This window comes from Balaenoptera acutorostrata, chromosome 8, assembly GCF_949987535.1.
Source record: "Balaenoptera acutorostrata chromosome 8, mBalAcu1.1, whole genome shotgun sequence".
Taxonomy (NCBI): domain Eukaryota; kingdom Metazoa; phylum Chordata; class Mammalia; order Artiodactyla; family Balaenopteridae; genus Balaenoptera; species Balaenoptera acutorostrata.
The window spans coordinates 71423344-71442295 of record NC_080071.1 but is presented as its reverse complement, the minus strand read 5'-3'; the positions used below and the strand labels follow the sequence as shown (position 1 = coordinate 71442295).

Here is an 18952-nt window from a genome sequence, read left to right as displayed (position 1 = left end):
ACAGCCAACATAATACTCAATGGTAGAAAGCTGAAATCTTTCCCACTATAATCTGGAACAAGACAAGGATGCCCACTCTCACCGCTTCTATTCAACATAGTATTGGAAGTCCTAGCCATAACAATTAGACAAGAAAAGAAATAAAAGGTATTCAAATTGGAAGGAAATGGGTAAAATTGTCATTATATGCAGATGACATGATACTATATAAAGAAAACCCTAAAGACTCCACACAAAAACTACTAGAACTGATAAACGAATCCAGCAAAGTAGCAGGATACAAGATTAACATACAGAAATTGGTTGTATTTCTTTACACAAATAATGAAATATCAGAAATGTAAAGTGAAAAAAAAATCCCTTTTAAAATTGCATCCAAAAAATAAAATATTTAGGAATAAACCTGAACAAGGAGGTGAAAGACTTATATGCTGAGAACTATAAAACATTGATAAATTAAAGATGATTCTAAGAAATGGAAACATATTCCATGCTTTTGGATTGGAAGAATTAATATTGTTAAAATAGCCATAGTACCCAAATTAATCTACAGGTTTAATGCAATCCCTATCAAATTTCCCATGACATTTCTCACAGAACTAGAACAAATAATCCTAAAATTTATATGGAATCACAAAACACCCAGAATTGCCAAAGAAATCCTTAGGAAAAAGAACAAAGCTAGCAGCATAACCCTCCTAGAATTCAGACAATATTACAAAGCTATAGTAATCAAACAGCATGGTATTGGCATAAGAACAGTCACATGGTTTAATGGAACATAATAGAGAGCCCAGAAATAAACCCACACACCTATGGTCAATTAATCTTTGACAAAGGAGGCCAGAATACACAGTGGAGAAAACACTGTCTCTTCAGCAGGTGATGTTGAGAAAGTTGGACAGCTGCATGTACATCAATGAAGCTACACACTCCCTCACACCATACACAAATATAAACTCAAAATGGCTTAAAGAGTTAAATATAAGACATGGCACCATAAAACTCCTATAAGAGAACATTGGCAAAACATTCTGTGACATAAATCATAGCCATGTTTTCTTAGGTCACTCTCCCAAGGCAATAGAAATAAAAGCAAAAATAAACAAATGGAACCTAATCAAACTTACAAGCTTTTGCACATCAAAGGAAACCATAAAATGAAAAGGAAACCTATGGAATGGGAGAAAATATTTGCAAACAATGTGACCAGCAAGAGCTTAATTTCCAAAATATACAAAGAGTTCATAAAACTCAATGACAAAAAAACAAACAACACAATAAAAAATGGGCAGAAGACCTAAATAGATATTTCTCCAAAGAAGATTTACAGATGGCCAACAGGCACATGAAAAGATGCTCAACATCACTAATTATTAGAGAAATGTAAATCAAGACTACAATGAGGGGACTTCCCTGGTTGCACAGTGGTTAAGAATCTGCCTGCCAATGCAGGGGACACGGGTTCGAGCCCTGGCCCGGGAGGATCCCACATGCTGCGGAGCAACTAAGTCCATGCGCCACAACTACTGAGCCTGTGCTCTAGAGCCAGCAAGCCACAACTACTGAGCCCATGTGCCACAACTACTGAAGCCTGTGTGCCTAGAGCCCGTGCTCTGCAACAAGAGAAGCCACCACAATGAGAAGCCCGCACACCATAATGAAGAGTAGCCCCCACTCGCCGCAAGTAGAGAAAGCCCACGCACAGCAACGAAGACCCAACGCAGCCAAAAATAAAAAGTAAATTAAAAAAAAAAGACTACAATGAGGTATCACCTAACAGCAGTCAGAATGGCCATCATTAAAAAGTCTACAAATAACAAATTCTGGAGAGGGTGTGGAGAAAAGGGAACCCTCCTACACTATCGGTGGGAATGTAAATTGGTGCAGCCACTAGGGAAAACCGTATGGAGGTTCCTTAAAAAACTAAAAATAGAGTTGTGATAGGATCCAAAAATCCCACTTCCAGACATATATCCAGAGAAAACTCTAATTTGTAAAGATACATGCACCCCAATGTTCACAGCAGCACTATTTACAATAGCCAAGACATGGAGCAACCTAAATGTCCATCAGCAGGTGAACAGATAAAGATGATGTGATATCTATATAATGGAATACTACACAGCCCTAAAAAAGAATGAAATAATGCCATTTGCAGCAACATGGATGACTTAGAGATTATCATATAAGTGCAGTGAGTCAGAAGAGAAACACAAATACCATATGATATCATTTTTATGTGGAATCTAAAATATATTACAAATGAACTTATTTACAAAAAAGAAACAGATTCACAGACCTAGAAAACAAACGTTACCAAAGGGAAAGGGGGTAGGGGAGGGATAAATAGGAGTTTGGGATTAGCAGATACAAATTACTATATATAAAATAAACAACAAGGTCCTGCTGTATAGCATAGGGAACTATATTCAGTACCCTGTAATAAAGCATAATGGGAAAGAATATGAAAAAGAACATGTGTATAATCATTTTGTTGTATACCAGAAACTAACACAACATACCAGTAAATCAACTATACGTCAATTAAAAAAAAAAAGAAGAAAGGGACATCACTACCGAATTTACAGAATTAAAAATGATGATACAGGAAGCTATGAACAACACTGTAATAAATATAGCAACAATATGGCAACAAATTAGATAATCTAGGTGAAATGAAAAAAAAATCCTCTAATTGAATTAGTAATAAAAAGTATTCCACAAAGAAAAGGCTAGAACCAGATGGCTTCACTGATGAATTTTGCCAAATATTTAAAGAATTAACACTAATCCTTTATAAATTCTTCCAAAAAATATGAGGGAAACTTCCCAACTCATTCAGTGAAGCCAGTATTCCAGTGATTCCCAAACCAGACAAAGACATCACAAGAAAACTATAATCTATATCTCTTGTGAATATACATGCAAACATCCTCAACAAAAACTAGCAAACTGAATCCAGCAACATAATAAAAGGGTTTCCAAAAAGCCAAGAAATAACAACTGTTGGAGATGATATGGAGAAAAAGGAAACCTCATACACTGTCAGAGGGAATGTAAATTTGTGCAGTCACTATGGAAAACAGTATGAGGATTCCTCAAAAAATTAAGAGTATAACTACCATATGATCCAACTATTCCACTTTTGAGTATTTATCTGAAGAATATGAAAACATTAACTCAAAAAGATATATCCACCCCTATTTTCACTGCAGCATTATTTATAATAGCCAAGATATGGAAAAAACCTAAGTGTCCACTGATGGGATGAATGGGTAAGGAAGATGTGGTATATACATACAATGGAACTCTTCTCAGCCATAAAAATGTGAAATCTTGCCATTTGAGGCAACATGGATGGACCTTGAAGGTATTATGCTAAGTGAAATAAGACAGAGAAATACCATATCATTTTACTTGTATGTGGCATATTAAATAAACAAATTAAATAAACTAAACAAAAACATACATATAGATACAGAACAGAGTAGTGTTACCAGAGGGGAAGAGAAGTGAAGGAAGGGCAAGATAGGTAAAGGGGTCAACTGTTGACGGATGAAAATGACTTTTGATGGTGAGCACACTGTAGAGTATACAGAAGTCAAAATATAATTTGTACACATGAAGCTTATATAATGTTATAAACCAATTTTTTTAAAAGGCGTTATATACCATGACCAACTAGTATTTATTCCAGGAATGGAAAGTTGATTCAACATACAAAAGTCAATCAATGTAAAACGCTATATTGATAAAATAAAGGACAAAAACTATATAGTCATTTCAATAGTGGCAGAAAAAGCATTTAATGAAATCCAATACCCTTTTGTGAGAAACACACTCAACAAATTGGGAACAGAAGGGAACTTCCTCAACCTGACAAATACATCTACACAAAATTCATAGCTAACACATACTTAGTGATGAAAGATGGAAAACTTTCCCCCTAAGATCAGAAATAAGACAAAGACATCTCCTCTTACCATGCATATTCAACACTGTTCTAGAGGCTTTAGGTGAATAATTAGATAAGAAAAAGAAGTAGAAGGTATCTATACTGGAAAAGGAACACTATCCTCAGAGATAACATGCCAAGATAAAATATAGGGAATATTCTAAGAAATCTACTAAAAATATTAAAATTAATAAATGAGATTGTATATTGATACAAGATCAATATACAATAATCAACTGTATTTCTGTACCTTAGGACTGAACAATCTGAAAATTAAATTAAGAAAACATTTTCACTTACAATAGCATCAAAAAGGTTAAAATACTTAGGAATAAATTTAACAATAGTAGTACAAGATATGTGTATTTACTTTTTGCTGCTGTAACGAATGACCACAAACAGTGGAAATAAAATAAGATGAATTTATTATTTTCTAATTCTGGAGGCCAAAATTCTGCAACAAGTGTCACTGGGCTGAAGTCAAGATATCAAAAGGGCTGGTTCTTTCTGGTGTCTCCAGGCGAGCAGCTCTTTCTCACAACACATGGCATCACATTGCTCTTTCTCTGACCCTTCTGCCTTCCTCTTTCACATTTCAAGGAGGCTTGTGATTACATTGGACCCTCCTGGATAATCCAGGGTAATCTTTTTAAAGTCAGCTGATTATCTTAATTCCCTCTGCAATTTTCATTCCAACTTGTTATTTAACATATTTACAGATTCTGCAGCATCTTGTCCAGCTTTATTTCATGCTTTCAATTTTTTGTCATTTTTGAAAACCTGACATTTTAAATAGTACAATGTGCAAAGTCTATAAATGAGATTTCCTCCTCTCCAGGGTTTGTTGTTGCTGTTTTTAGTGATTTTCCTGAAGTAATTCAATAAAGTCTATATTCTTTGTTGTGTGGGGTCAAAGAAGTCTGCCTGTTTCGTTAATGATTAAACAGGTGATGTTTAAATGCCTTGAACGAATGAGTCATCCAGTCTTTGTTGACTGGCTCTGTTGGGGCACATGTTCAACACTCCAGAAATTCGGAAATTCGCAACTCTGCCTTACTTAGCCTTTACTTCCTGCTTGAGCTGAACTTCACAGCTCAGCCAGCTGTGAGAGATTAGACCCTTCTCAAGTCTTTCCTGAGCATGCCCTTCAAATGCATGTGTCCGTTGATATTCCTAGGAACATGATAGTGTTTCAATGCTCCCTATGGACATTTAATTATCTAGGTTTTCTGTTTAAGAATTTTGCTTAACTTCTTGTTTGCTTAACTGTTATTGTTACCTCAGGCAGCTGCAATATTAAACATGTACTGCTGATTGTTTGCTACAAATGCCCTGGAAAATAGTCCATTCACACAAAGTAAGCCCTGACTCAGGTCAAATAAAAACAAATAGGGCCCTGCAAATAGGGGTTTCCAGGGGGTTTCTTGAAAGTTCATATAGTGACATTTCTCTGAGAATGGGGCTTTGTGGAGCTTTTCAAACTTGTTCTGCTCTGCTACTTGCTACCATGGTTGTGAAGCAGTTGGTTTTCAAGACTACTGCAGAGTTGGGGAAAGAAAGGGATGGGGATGGGGCAAGTTAAAACGTGAAAAAGGTCACATTCTTACTCGGGTGCAGTAATTTTTCTTTAATAAATGCTCCATTAATTGGTCCATGCTTGGTTAATTTCTAGAGTTCTGAAAAAGTTGATTGTGACAATTTTTGCCAATGTTCTCTCTGTTTTTATGAAGGAGAGATTTTTGAAGTTCTTCCCCGAATGATTGGACTTTTGACTGAAATTTATCCTCAGTGTAATATTATTCAGAGAAGATTTTATATTTTAGGGTTTTTATGTCAAATGAAGGACTAATATTAGGTTTTAAGTTCCTATGATAAAGCGATCTCAGTGGTAACAAGTGGTGCGTGTGTGTATGCATGTGTATGTTTGCGCGTATATCCATATAATCACATGATACTACCAAGAGTATGAGAGAAAGTGGTCATATTCCTGGTCTATTATCTTCTACTCTGTTCATTTTAGTTAAATATTTATTGATTCCCTATAATGTTTCAATTGATAAGCTATGCCCCAAGGATACAGAGATGAATAAGATATAGACCCTGCCCTAAATAAGCTTATAGTATTCCTCAGATTTTTTTTTTCTTTTTTTTCTTGCTAGAAAGAGAGAGACAGGCCAATAGACCTGGAGACAATATTGGTTTCAGAGGACTAGAATTCTCGACTAGAATCTGCCAAACAATTCCAACAGTGCTACTTTTACCAAATGCTTACTCTGAGCCCAGGGTTGCTAAATGTTTTAGATAGATTTTCTCATGCATTCTTCATGAAAAGCTTATAAGTAGGTAATCCCCATTTTCAAATGACCAACTGAGGCTCTCCGAGATTAAATAAAATGACCTACCTGGTTCTTTGTCACACTGACACATGAAAACAAGGCTGACTTTAGAAGGTGCTTCTTATATGTAGAACCAGATTCTGCCACTTGCCCGAGGACAGCCCTTGGGCAGTCTCTCCAAGTTTGCACTGAGTTGTGAGACTATGGGAAATTTTTATTTTCTTAACACTTTTCTCTATGGTGATCATGTATTACTTTTAGAATTACACCAGAAAAACATTTAAAGAAGTATGTTGTTATGCTTAGCCTCTTCACATACAGGTGACAAACTATATTAAGAACTATATTAAGAAGCATAACATACACCTCTTCAAAGAATATAAAGTGGAATTTTATTATTTAATAGGTATATCTCAAAATTATCTTGGTAAAAATCTACTGAGGTTTCCGGATTATGAAAGTATCTACCTCTGAAGCTCAGAACATCACAATCTTAGGGAAATGGTACGTCAATCCCTTCATTATCTTTTGAAATTTGAACTCTTGGCTTTATGTTTATAGAAAATAAAACGGTTAACCATGCTTCTATTTTTTAATAACTAAACGATATACCTGTCAGAGAGCTTTCATACTATGGTTTTAGGCACTGTATAAATATATGAACAGGTAGCTTGTACCACAAACAGAGAATATGAGGGATTTTGTAGAGACCCATTTACTCACAAATTCATAAATCAGCTTATAAGGGTAGAAGTTATGTTTAACAGGATGCTGTCAGCTCTGTTTCTGTCTCAGGCAGTGAGATCAGGAAAAAAAATGCAGCACTGTGAAATTGTTTAAACCACTAATCCCAACTACTTTCATTTTATAGAGATATCTGGGAAGATACATGCTGTTTCACGTAATAAGCTGTGCTCATATCAAAGAAAATGCAACCTCAAGTACCAGAGAACTGGACATTGTATTTACATTCAAAACCATGTTACTGTCATTGAGCAGTCCTCCTTTATGAGGTAAAGACCAAATGATGTATTATTAAGGTAGTGTAGCGTATGTTTTATTGATCTATTAATATTAACCCGGAGATTGATATACAACTCTGTTTCAATTGCCCAAAGCTAGTCTAAATGGGCCAACAATAATAATACATGCCTGTGGACAGAGCAGGTCAAACATTACGTGCTTTACTTTCCTCAAAAACAACAAAAATATTTTATTTTTAAATGCTTTCAATTTAAATACTTTTTATTTCAAAAAGTAATTTTTTTGGTGTTTCTAGCCAATTATTTTCCTTCTAGAACCTAAAAAAAAGGAAATATGCAGAATTCTTTCTCTCTTCTGTAAAAGCAAAATACGATGAGCTTCTTGGTACAATTTTTAAAGAGACACATTTTTAAGGGCTAAGGACAGATGAGTAACATACATCTTTTTGCATTAATTATATTTGTTTTTCAGTTTATAAATGATTTTATTTTTAACTTGGTAAGACCTTCAGACATGATCCTCAAATGTTTCATGGTTTGAGAGCATTCTTCTAATTCTAGCTTGGTGTAACCCAGACATCACAATATAGTCTTTCCTTCCTAACCCACTGTGTTCAAGGCTACCAGTTTTATAAAAATTTCTGATCTAAGTTCTCAACATACCTATCAATGAATAAAAAATAATAGGTAACATTTCTTGAGCATATGGGTGCCAGGCAACAGAACTTGTGTTTTTCATATATGATAGAATTTAGCCTTCATAATTAACCCACAAAGTATATATCATTATTACATCCATTTTGCAGACAAGAAAACTGACAGGACTAGCAAAGGTGAAGGTAGGATTCTAATTTGGGCAACTTGAAACTCTGATTCCATGTTTTAGCAGTTTAGAGCATGACGTCTACCTTGCGCAGGATTATGCTTAAGGTTCCTGCTTTTTGGCATTGTACATTTCATTCTTTCAACAGTGCAAAGGCAGCACCAATGCACATTCTCTGCATTGCTCCACCCCTTCATCATTTTCAGCAACCAATGAATCACTTTCAACAGCCAGTTCATCAGTCTACCCAGTAAATGCAAAGGGTGCTTTACCTTACCACTGTATGATCGCCATCTAGTGGTAAATATGTAATAATAGATGGTTCTACAGTGATTAGTTACCCATGTCATTCCTAAAAAAGTGTCTTGATTCACAAATTCTACTAAGGAACTTAAAAACTTAGATGCAATCAAAACCAATTGTACTGTAAACAATAGATGACAATGATTTAGTTATGTGTATAGTGTTATTTTAAAAGAATACAGCCTTTGCAGTAAGAGTTTTAAATTGCCTTCAATTTGCAGAGTCTGTATAATATTTGTATAGTGTTTATAGTTAAAAGTTTTCCACATACATTTTATTTTTTAACTTATAAATATGTTATAAAATTTCAGTGTTGAAAATATTTTAATAAAATATAACCATTATCATTAGGAAAAAAAAATGTGGCTAACATTTATTGAGAATAAATACCAACTGGACAAGTAACAGTGCTTGCATAGCTACCGAAGGCTTAGACAAAGAGGCCTTGCTTCTATTTGGATTTTAGGTATTTTTGCCTGTTTGGTTTTATGTTCCCCACTTTGCTCTATTACCCGTGAATACCCATTCCTCGTCTGACCCATCCGACTCCATGGCATCCAGATTCTACACTCACCTGCCAGACCTTCTTAGTTCCCGGCTGTTCCAAAAGCCATTCTCCTTGTCAATTCCAACACATGGGGCTTAATAATATTTGCAAACATCTGTGTCTTAAGTATAGATGCTAGATTTTTACCCAACAACTTGAAAGTAACTTTGAATGTTAACTATTAGTATAATTTATAATATGATGTCCTCATAGTTGGATCACTTACATATTCCATGCTTTTCAAGTACAAATCTTACTTGGTCATTGTATACTGCTCTTTTTAAACATACAACGGAATCCTATTTTCTGCATTCTCTTTAAAAGTTTTGCATCTATAATTGTGAAAAGGGCCTAGAGTTGTGGCGGGGGTACTACACTTGCCCAATCTAAAATTATGTTTTTGCTATGTTTGTGAAACCAGTAGTAAAATTTCATTTTTTTTCTTGTCCTCAGAAAATTCAATGAACCTAAAAATTTATCTTGTTTCTTTTAAATAAAGTTTTTAAAACTCAGTCATAAAACTTCAGAAGATGGGAGTGAAAAGCAGAGCTTCTAGAACTCAGTTTCTTCCACTGTTATTAATCTATTCTGGGTTTCTGCTCCATCTTGATTCAATATTGGTAATGCTTATTTTCATAGAAATCTATTATTTTATCAAGAATTCCAAACATATATTTTTTTTAATCTCTGTATTTGTGGTTTTAACTCTTTCCAAATTGCTAAGGTTAATATTTCTGTTTCCTACATGTATTTTTTCTTTTTTTGAGTTATCTACTTATTTCAATATTATAGTTCCTTATTTTATTATTTTTCCTTGAAAACAAACTTTTGGATTAATATAAATGTACTCTTTTTATTCTAATTCATTCATTTCTACTTTTCACTTATCCATTCTTTGCTTTTCTATATTTGTTGACCAGTTGTACTTTTTAATTTAAATTCATAATTCACTTATTTTCTATTTTTTCATTTAAAAATAAAACTGTCAAAGTGATGAATTTTACTCTGAACACAATTCTGGTTACATCTCGTAAGTTTGATAAGTATTGTGTTTGGGACTGTTTATCAACTAGGTAATAACCGTTTATAGTTCTCTGACCCAATATTCATTTACTTTTTAATAATTCAGATTTCATTATATTTCAGTTATTGATTTATTTTCTTTTACTATTGAATCTTGCTCACAAACTTTAGTTTGTATATTTGTTATTCTGAAGAATTCATTTATGTTAAATTTGTGGTTTAAGAGTTATATATTTTTAAAAACCTAACAATGAATGATTTCAAAGAATCTACAATCTCTCTTCATAAAGTATAAAGTTCAATATATAATACTAAATACACTTGCTATTTTATTAATTTCTCTAATTCCACTGTAACTTTGTTTATTTGACATATTAAAAACTGATATACTTTGAAGTCTTTGACTCTGATGACTATACTTTCATCAGAATTTTCTTTTATTTACGAGCTTTGTTTTATATATTTCAACATCATATTATCTGATCCTCAAGTGATATTTAGTTAACCCTCCCAGTTTAACTTTTTTCTGTTAGTCCTCTTTTGCCTGATATTAATATTATTATGCCTGTTGTGTTTGTTGTTTATGTATTGAAGGTGTCCGTTATGACAAGGGAAATAAGACTGATTTGGGTCACTCAGTGTATATACCACTGTCATATCAAGTGGGTTTGATCCCCAAAAGAAATCTGAATTATGTCACTGTGGCAGGAGACACAGTGGCTCGAATGCCATAGTAATCAGGAATACATACAACTGGAAGTTACAGAAAACACTCAACTAGGAACAACTGCAATTAAAAATAAAGTAAAGAAAATGTAAGAGTTTATTTTTCTACGTGAAGAGCAGAGGAATTAGGCAGGTGTCACATTATAATGTGTCTACTCTGGACCTCATCCAAGGGAGCAGAATCAAGCTAATCACAAAGATGGGCTCTGAGGAAGACTGACTGCATTTATTAATCAAAGATCCAACTGCAGATTAAAGTGTCATATTTGAATCAAATTTATTTTATGTTTGATTCTTTGATTATAGATGAGTATATAAATAGGAAAAATATTATCTTTAACAATAAATTATTTTTTTACCAACCAAATTACCTAAGCAAAAATAAAAATCAAATATCACAAATTTAAGTTTCAGAAACAACTTTTAAGGAATAAATATTATGTATGTATACATATGCATATATGATATATATTATAGTCCATAATGTATGGTCTTCGGTGTTGATTTACATACAGTAAGCATTATAAAATGTCTGAGGCCTGAAATATAAACTCCTTCAGAACCGATCTCTACTCCAAATAAAAAAGAGCTTTTTTGTCGTTGTTTCTAATAATCATTTATTATTTTCACCAATTCTACAAATGGAACACTTGCTATTCATTATCTCTTACTTAAAACACATATAGCTAAATGTATTTTCTCCCATTATTTTTATCCCACATGCACTAGAAAAAAAGGAGTATGGCTGCATTTTACTAAAATTCTGCCAAAGAAAGTACTGAATGTAAATTCATACTATGAGTGAATAATGATGTATTTCACCTCATTTTAATTTCAGTAATTGACTGGGAAAACAGGAAGATCTATTAAAAGGACCAGGTGCTGGTCAAACACTAATGAGAAAATTTCAGAGTCACGGGTTGTCATGGTGACAGGGTATTATAGAAATCTGATTAGTATGCCCAGCAGCTACAGAAGTGATAGGCTACACTTCTAATTGTGTTGTCTCTGCTTGCAAGATGGGCTTTATGTTCCTGAGACATGAGAGGCAGTGCAGATTCGTTTATCCACATACCAGATACAGAACACGTTACATGTTCAAAAATTAAATTCAAACATTTAGTACCAAAGATAAAATTATATTTTAAAAACATTTTCAAAAATTAAAATTAAAAAATTAGTTTACTCTTCTCATGAACACACAAATTTCTGAACAATTTAGTTATTTTTATTTCAATCTAATTTCATCGACATTCATACTAAGGATAAGACAAAGATGGTTTGAGAAAAAAACGTCTTGTGAAAACAAAAAATAAATAAATCAATAATGTCCTCCTAAGACCAAAATTTCCCAATGGAATGGTTGAGAAGTTGCACTAAGGACTATGCATCTCCAAGAGTAGTTAGACCAGAGACTGTTAGAAAGAGCCAGATACAGCCAGATGCTTAACAAATGTTAAGCATAATGTTGAATAAGAGAAGACAGTTGGGATTAGGGATAGCAGTTGACCACAAGCAACTGTGGGCAGAGCTTCCTGCCACCAGAATAATGTATATGTGTGTTTAACAATGTCTTTCCTTCTGTGCCCCGGTTCTTTTGGTACAAAAATTCAGTGAATCCTGAAAATTACAGGGCTCATTGCTTTCTGTTCTGCTTTATTTTCTTTAATGTCTTGAGTATCATTGAAAGTTTTAAAGAAATTGATCCCTGACTCCTGATCCTTTTTGGTAGAAAACTTAATTCTAAAAGGAAATCATGCAAGATTAACACAGGCAAAGTAAACATTGATATGCATTATTGAAATTCATGTGCCTTTTCAGAGCTTACGAGTACAAGGAGCATTTCTAATGCTTGTCCTGGGAAGCTTATCACTCTTTTTAAACGCATCAGCATGTGGACTACGTTTTACATGTACTAAACATCAAAAGCAATCAATCTAAAGTCAATATAAGGAAAGCCAAAGGAGCATTTATCTAGACATTTCAAAATTCAGTGGAAGAGGTGGGGTTGCAGAGAGAAAAGTGGCAGTACAAAGTTTCAAGTTTCATTTATACAAGACGAGAGAGTCCTAGAGATCTACTGTACAGCACAGAGCCTACAGCAAATGATACTTACTGAATACTTAAAAAATTGCTAAGAAGGTAGATCTTACGTTAAGTGTTTTTATAATGATGATGATGATGATAAAATAAAGTGGATGGGAAGAAACTTTTGGAGATGATAGATATGTTTATGGTATAGACTGTAGTGATGATTTCAAGGATGTATACTTAACTCCAAACTTATCAGGTTGTATACATTAAAGATGTACACCTATTCACACTTCAATAAAGTGGTTTAAGAAAAATAAATAAATAAAAGCCAGCAGAGTGAAGACACAGTGTAAACAAGTGCATTCCTGGAGAGATCAGGCTGTCTCTGGGAGTTGTGTGTACTGACCTGGGGTGGAAGCAGCAATCCGAAAGCCAGTCGGTGTGGCCCAATCCTGTGAGAAGCACATTGCCTTTGGGGAGCCCCACCATCTTCCAGACGCGGTCCTCCCCACAGGAGACGAGGATGTCTTTGTGGGGGTGCGTGGCGATGCTACACAGGGAAAGAGAAGAAAAGGTAGTTATGGGGAGGTAACAGTGAATGGTTTCATACTGGGAACAAATGAAACGGCAGGGATTATCCATTTCAGCCAGGCAGGATGGCTTACTCGGAATGCTGGCTCAGAAGCCAGAAGAGCCAGGTTCGACATCCTGGCTATAGCTCTAGCTCATGGCTTCTTGAATGGCATCAATCTAATTAACTTCACTGGATCTCAGATTCCTCATTTGAAAAATGGGATGGTTGATTTAGGTGAATGCTCATGTCTAATTCTGGTTTGAAACAATAATTCTGTTTTTTTTCTTTCAGGGAGGAAAAGTTATGCCAATGAAAATTTGGTGTTAGGATATTTGGACCAGTAGCCATGCTTATTATACAAAAGCAAACTTCTGTTCAGACTATAGTATATCTTAAATCAGGCATTATCCAGGAAAAGATCATGAATCATAACCACATTATCATAGCTCTATAATAAATTCTATAAATGAAACATTAACTCCATGGTCCACTATCTACACAAAGAAAAGGAGCTCAAATTCTGCACTAATATGTCACTTAAATTTGCTTCAGTCAATGCACAGTACACAAATTACAGTAATGAATTCAGGATGCAAAAGACAATTCCCACTCTATAAAGGCATAGAGGGAATTGAGAAAGAAGTATGTAAAATTAATGATTAACACATTGAGCAGTATTATTTGAACCAGACTGTGATCATTGTGGCTGTTTATTTATTTATTGAAGCTAATCCATTCTAAAATCAAGAGTCTCAAAGGTTAATGCCTGATATTTTATCTATGGCAATGCTTTAATCTTATTTATACAGCGTTTCATGTACAATGTAATGGGAACGAATGTGCCCAATGTTAGGTACCTATTAAAATACCAGCCTAAATATTAGCAACAAATTGTTCAGCTTCAACATAGCCATCTCAAATCAAAGACATAATGCATTTACTTGCCTATATAGTGAAGTGAAACAAATAATGACTTAAAAAATAAGAATTACACATTCATTTCTCCCACAGTCCATTCTATGAATGGCACTGTTCCCTTCTTCTGCAAAAAAGACTTTAGGAAATCAACTTCCCAAAGAAATCATGGTCTGGGTCCATACCTACATGAGGAACTCCAGGGCTTACATGAGAGCAAAACTTTTCTCCTTATGGATCCCTTCCAATAATACCATTAAATCCCAGAATTTTGAGCTGAAAAATCATGTCCTTCCATTAGACCTATCCAGTTTTGGAAATCTGCTGGGGTCAGTGTTGGAACTGTTCAACTCACAGGCATGTTAACTATTATGAGCAGGGCCTTCTTTCTAGTGAAACAGTTTCCCTTTTCTCTAGCACTTTGCTGCTCAAAATAAGCATAGTAGAAGGGAAATTATTCATTTTGTAATTCATCATAATGTTGGTTTGTGACTTTCAGAAGGCCAGTTCAGGAAAGGAATTTATTACAGCTCAAACTGGGGAGAGGATACATTTATAGAACTTAATTAGAAGAAAAATATGATGAGAGGTAAAAAAATGTCATATTGAAATGAATTCTATATTCAAACACACCTAAGAAGGCAAACCAAACCCTTGAAGCTACTGAGTATGATGTATGTTAGCTCACAGCTTTCCGGGCAGACACATGCACACTTGACTAGATGATAAATTACCCTCTTTACGTGAAGATAACTAAAATCATTGATGTCTTTACGAACTTTGAAAGAAAAGTTTCCAAAATGACTTTTGTGGGGGAAGCTACTTGTAGAAGTTAAGGAAAAAAAGATAAACACAAACCTATTGTTGGTTAATCAGTTTTGGAAGTGTTTTTCCAGACTCTTCTGAACCCTTCTACTTTGAGGGCCCCTCCATAACACCCGAACTTCCCGAGAACTGATCATACTAATCACACTCTCAGGTTTCTCTATGCATATATTTCTTTTCTAACATTACATAGGACTTTTTTTCCTAATTGTTCTGGACCAGTTTCAGGCAAACACTGATATTTTATTCTTTAAAAAGTATAATTTACATCATCTATGAAATGGTCTTTAAGTGATTAGAAATATTTCCAGCGTGTATAGAAGGGAATTTAATGCTCTCGTAAGAATCAATTAACAAGTACTTGTTTCTGAGTTAGTCACAGAATAAGTGCACCAGCAAAGACTGGGTCATAGTGATAAAGATCCCCAGTCAAGAATTGCAGATTCTGATTCTGATCATCCCCTGTGGGAGATGATCAAGATGGAGAACACAGGTCAGGGGCCACGGACCAGAAATATTCCCCCAGATACAGAAGTTTAGTGAAGTTGAGTGTCATTATCAACTCCATAATGAGGCACTGGTGTCTGAAATCCTCCTCCTTCTCTCCATCATCAATTAACAATAATAATATCCAACATTGTTTGAGAACTAAATGTGCATCAGAATTTGTACTAAATCCTTAATTCTCACAGCAAGTAGAAAGAAAGCTCACGAGGGCAAGGGTTTATGTCTGTTTGTTTGTTGTGTACTTGCTGTATACTCACCCCCAACAGTGGCTGGGATATATTAGCTATTCAGTTCATACTTGTCATATGTCTGACGGGGGGGACTTACTTCAGTACAGTTAGTTTTATTATATTATGACTAAGTAAACAGAGGTTGCGACATTATGTAAATTGCTCAAGTTTGATAATAGATGGAGGCTGACTTTGAATCCAGGATGGTCTGAATTTGAGGATCATGAATTTAGACATTTTTACTTAGTGTCAGTCTTTCATAGTTTATTATTTATATGTGTGTACTGTAAATATCAATAATTCTTGTAACAGAGATGGGAGATATCATTCCCAGTAAATGTTTAAGTCATTTAATCATTATTAAGTCCTGAGTTAAAGAACACATCTAGGAATTTTCAGTGTATATATCAGAGCTGGGTACCACCTGACATAACAGTCTTAAAAAGAGGACCCTACTCTTTACAATAAAATGCTCTGGTCCTATAAGAGAAACCCTATAAGAGTAGCACCCCTTGTACATTCTGATCTACAAAGGCTTTTGTGCTAGTATACTACATGTTGCACTTAATAAACTCATTAATTTGTTCTCTTGTGCTAATATTATGAGCCTTGTATTATACTTTAAGTTATCAGAGGGCATTAATGTTTTATTCACCTATTTTCATACAGCACTCTTCAAAGAATAAATAAATATTCTCTGTAAAGAAAAGATAAAGCATAAATGTAGAAGGATATTTAATAAGCATTGATTCCATGGGCATTTAATTCATTGAGAATTTTCCCAGTATATTCAGGCCTCAACTTTCATCATTCTATTTATCTCTAAATCAGTCTTTTAAAGAAGTTGAAAAGTGGGAGAAATAACTTACAATTTATAGGAGTCAGTTCCTGACCTCCAAATTGCATACATTAACTCATTTAATGGTCATAATGCCCCGATGAGTTAGGTCTATTATTATTCCCATTTTGCAGATAGGGAAACTGGGGCACAGAGAGGTTAAATGATCTACTCAAGGTCATAAAGCCAGGAAGTGGCAGAGGGAGGACATGAATTTGAGCAGACTGTCTCCAGAGTCCATGTCTCTCTGGAAAGTGAGCTCAGAACCTCAACCCTTTCCTTTTTTTAGATAACATTGGAGAAGAAGCCAAGCTGAAGATTGTCTTATTTTTATCTAGGGAATTTACTGAGATGCATCTTGAAATTCAAAAACACTGATAATTTTTTTTGTCATTTTTCTAATGATGTGTGAAAGGTTTTATCTATTGTCACTTATTTTCTGGAAGTTGGGCACTGGTTAGGTTCAGAGTGGTGGAGAAATAGATCAAAGTTGATTGGAAAAAAAAGTACTTATGATCTAAAGCTGAGGTTGGACAACATTTTCTTAAAGGGCCAGAGAGTAAGTATTTTAGGCTTATAGACCATATGGTCTCTGCCATAACTACGTAACTCTCCTTTTCACAAATAAGGAGGGAATATTAAAACTGACCCATAAGGGTATTATGCTGTGAGGATAAGCTGGTATATGTAAAGTGGTTGGAACAACATCTAAGCATGGTCAGCTTTCCATAAATATTAGCTATTATTATTATTATTGAACATTATTGCACTTCATTGTAACCTGACCCTTCATGTAAACTTCTATAATCTACACATGCCTCTTTTAAAGATCACAGGTAGTAAATTTAGTCCTTAAAATTGTAAATATTTAGAGAAAAATGATGTTTCCATGTGGTTTTGATAGACACCAGACATTGCTGTACTTTATTTGATATTAAATCCTCTGACAAAAATGGAGGACCCACACATAATACTTTCACACATGAACATAAGGAAGCTTTGTGGTGGTCTCTTTCATAATGCGGTTTTTAGTAATGTATTGCGGGAAACAGTGGGCAATATGTACACACTGACCCTTCTCTCTGCCTTCATGCACACAGGCAGCATCAAGTAGTTGCTGGTCACTGGGGATGGCCTCTGCAAGGCTCTGGTCATACTGAGATGAAGACAACACAGTTCCTCTCCTCAAGTTCTGTCCACAAATAGGTATCCCTCTTCTAACTAATCATAAAATGATGTTCCTTCTCAAAGATGTCTTCCTGAAGTTCTAATTAATAAGAATAATGAGTTCTTACTTAATATCTTCCTGGCACCTGCCCTAAGTGCCACAAAGTCATTTTACTTTAAACTTTGAATATAACCTTTCTGCTTCCCTTTAACTTACTATTAATTATAATTGCAAGATTCAAAGACAAAGGCCCTGTCACCTCATTCCTAAGTTAATAAGCCTGTGACTAGGGTGAAAATAGTACAGGAAAATATCTTAAGGATTCAAAAAAAGAAACTGTGGGTGAATACTAGTCCTGCTTCTTAATCAAGTCATGTCCTGATGAAGCATCCATAAAATGTTTTGTTAAACAATATACCAGGCATGTTACATAAAATATTATGTTCTATCAGAGATTTTCTCTCTTTTATAATAGGACACATCCCTTATAATAGACCACGTGATATATACTTCAGAAGCTCTCCTCTCTAATTGAAATTGTTCTTTCCAGTAGTGGCGTTACACAAGGATATTTTGGAGGGAATGTGTGGGGGTGTATGGTGAATACTATTAATTATCAACAGAGTCACTGACATAAGCGCCACTGTTAGACTTTTCAAAGAGAAGAATATTAATCTAAAAAAAGATTGTCACAAGAAAGACTAATTAGATACCCTTGTCTTCACTTTAGGTTATTCAGCATTGTAAATGTTTCCTTCACTTCAGTTCACAGGCTCTAATTATTTCCAACACAGAAGATGCTCAGTGGGTTGAAAATGAATCAATATCAAAATGTGTGCCCTGTGAACACTGGGTGACCACTATCTACTCGTCCTTAATGATAGCACACAGTCACACACTGCATATGCTTTTATCCAGCTGACCAGAACAAAAATATACAAAACATCTGTTGTATACAGACTGTTGCTCAGCTAATAACTGCATCTTGTATTTGGGTATGCATCAGGATTTACAAAGCACTCTAACATGCAACTTTTACTCTTTATTTCAACACATATGGATTAAGAGCCTACGATGCAGTATGCAAAACAGACAGGAGCAGGACTCTCAGGGAGCTTACGTGTGAATGTGGGGAAACACAGCAACAATCAAATGACTGAGC

General features: G+C 34.6%; 1 protein-coding gene across 1 annotated transcript in view; it reads right to left on the bottom strand.

Moving 5' to 3' along the window:
* Positions 1-18952, bottom strand: part of SPAG16 (sperm associated antigen 16) — a 913876-nt gene that overhangs the window by 478794 nt on the left and 416130 nt on the right. Inside the window, exon 11 of the mRNA XM_007187870.2 lies at positions 13140-13283. Within this exon, the coding sequence (XP_007187932.2) occupies positions 13140-13283 (144 nt within the window). The remainder of the gene's footprint in view (positions 1-13139; positions 13284-18952) is intronic.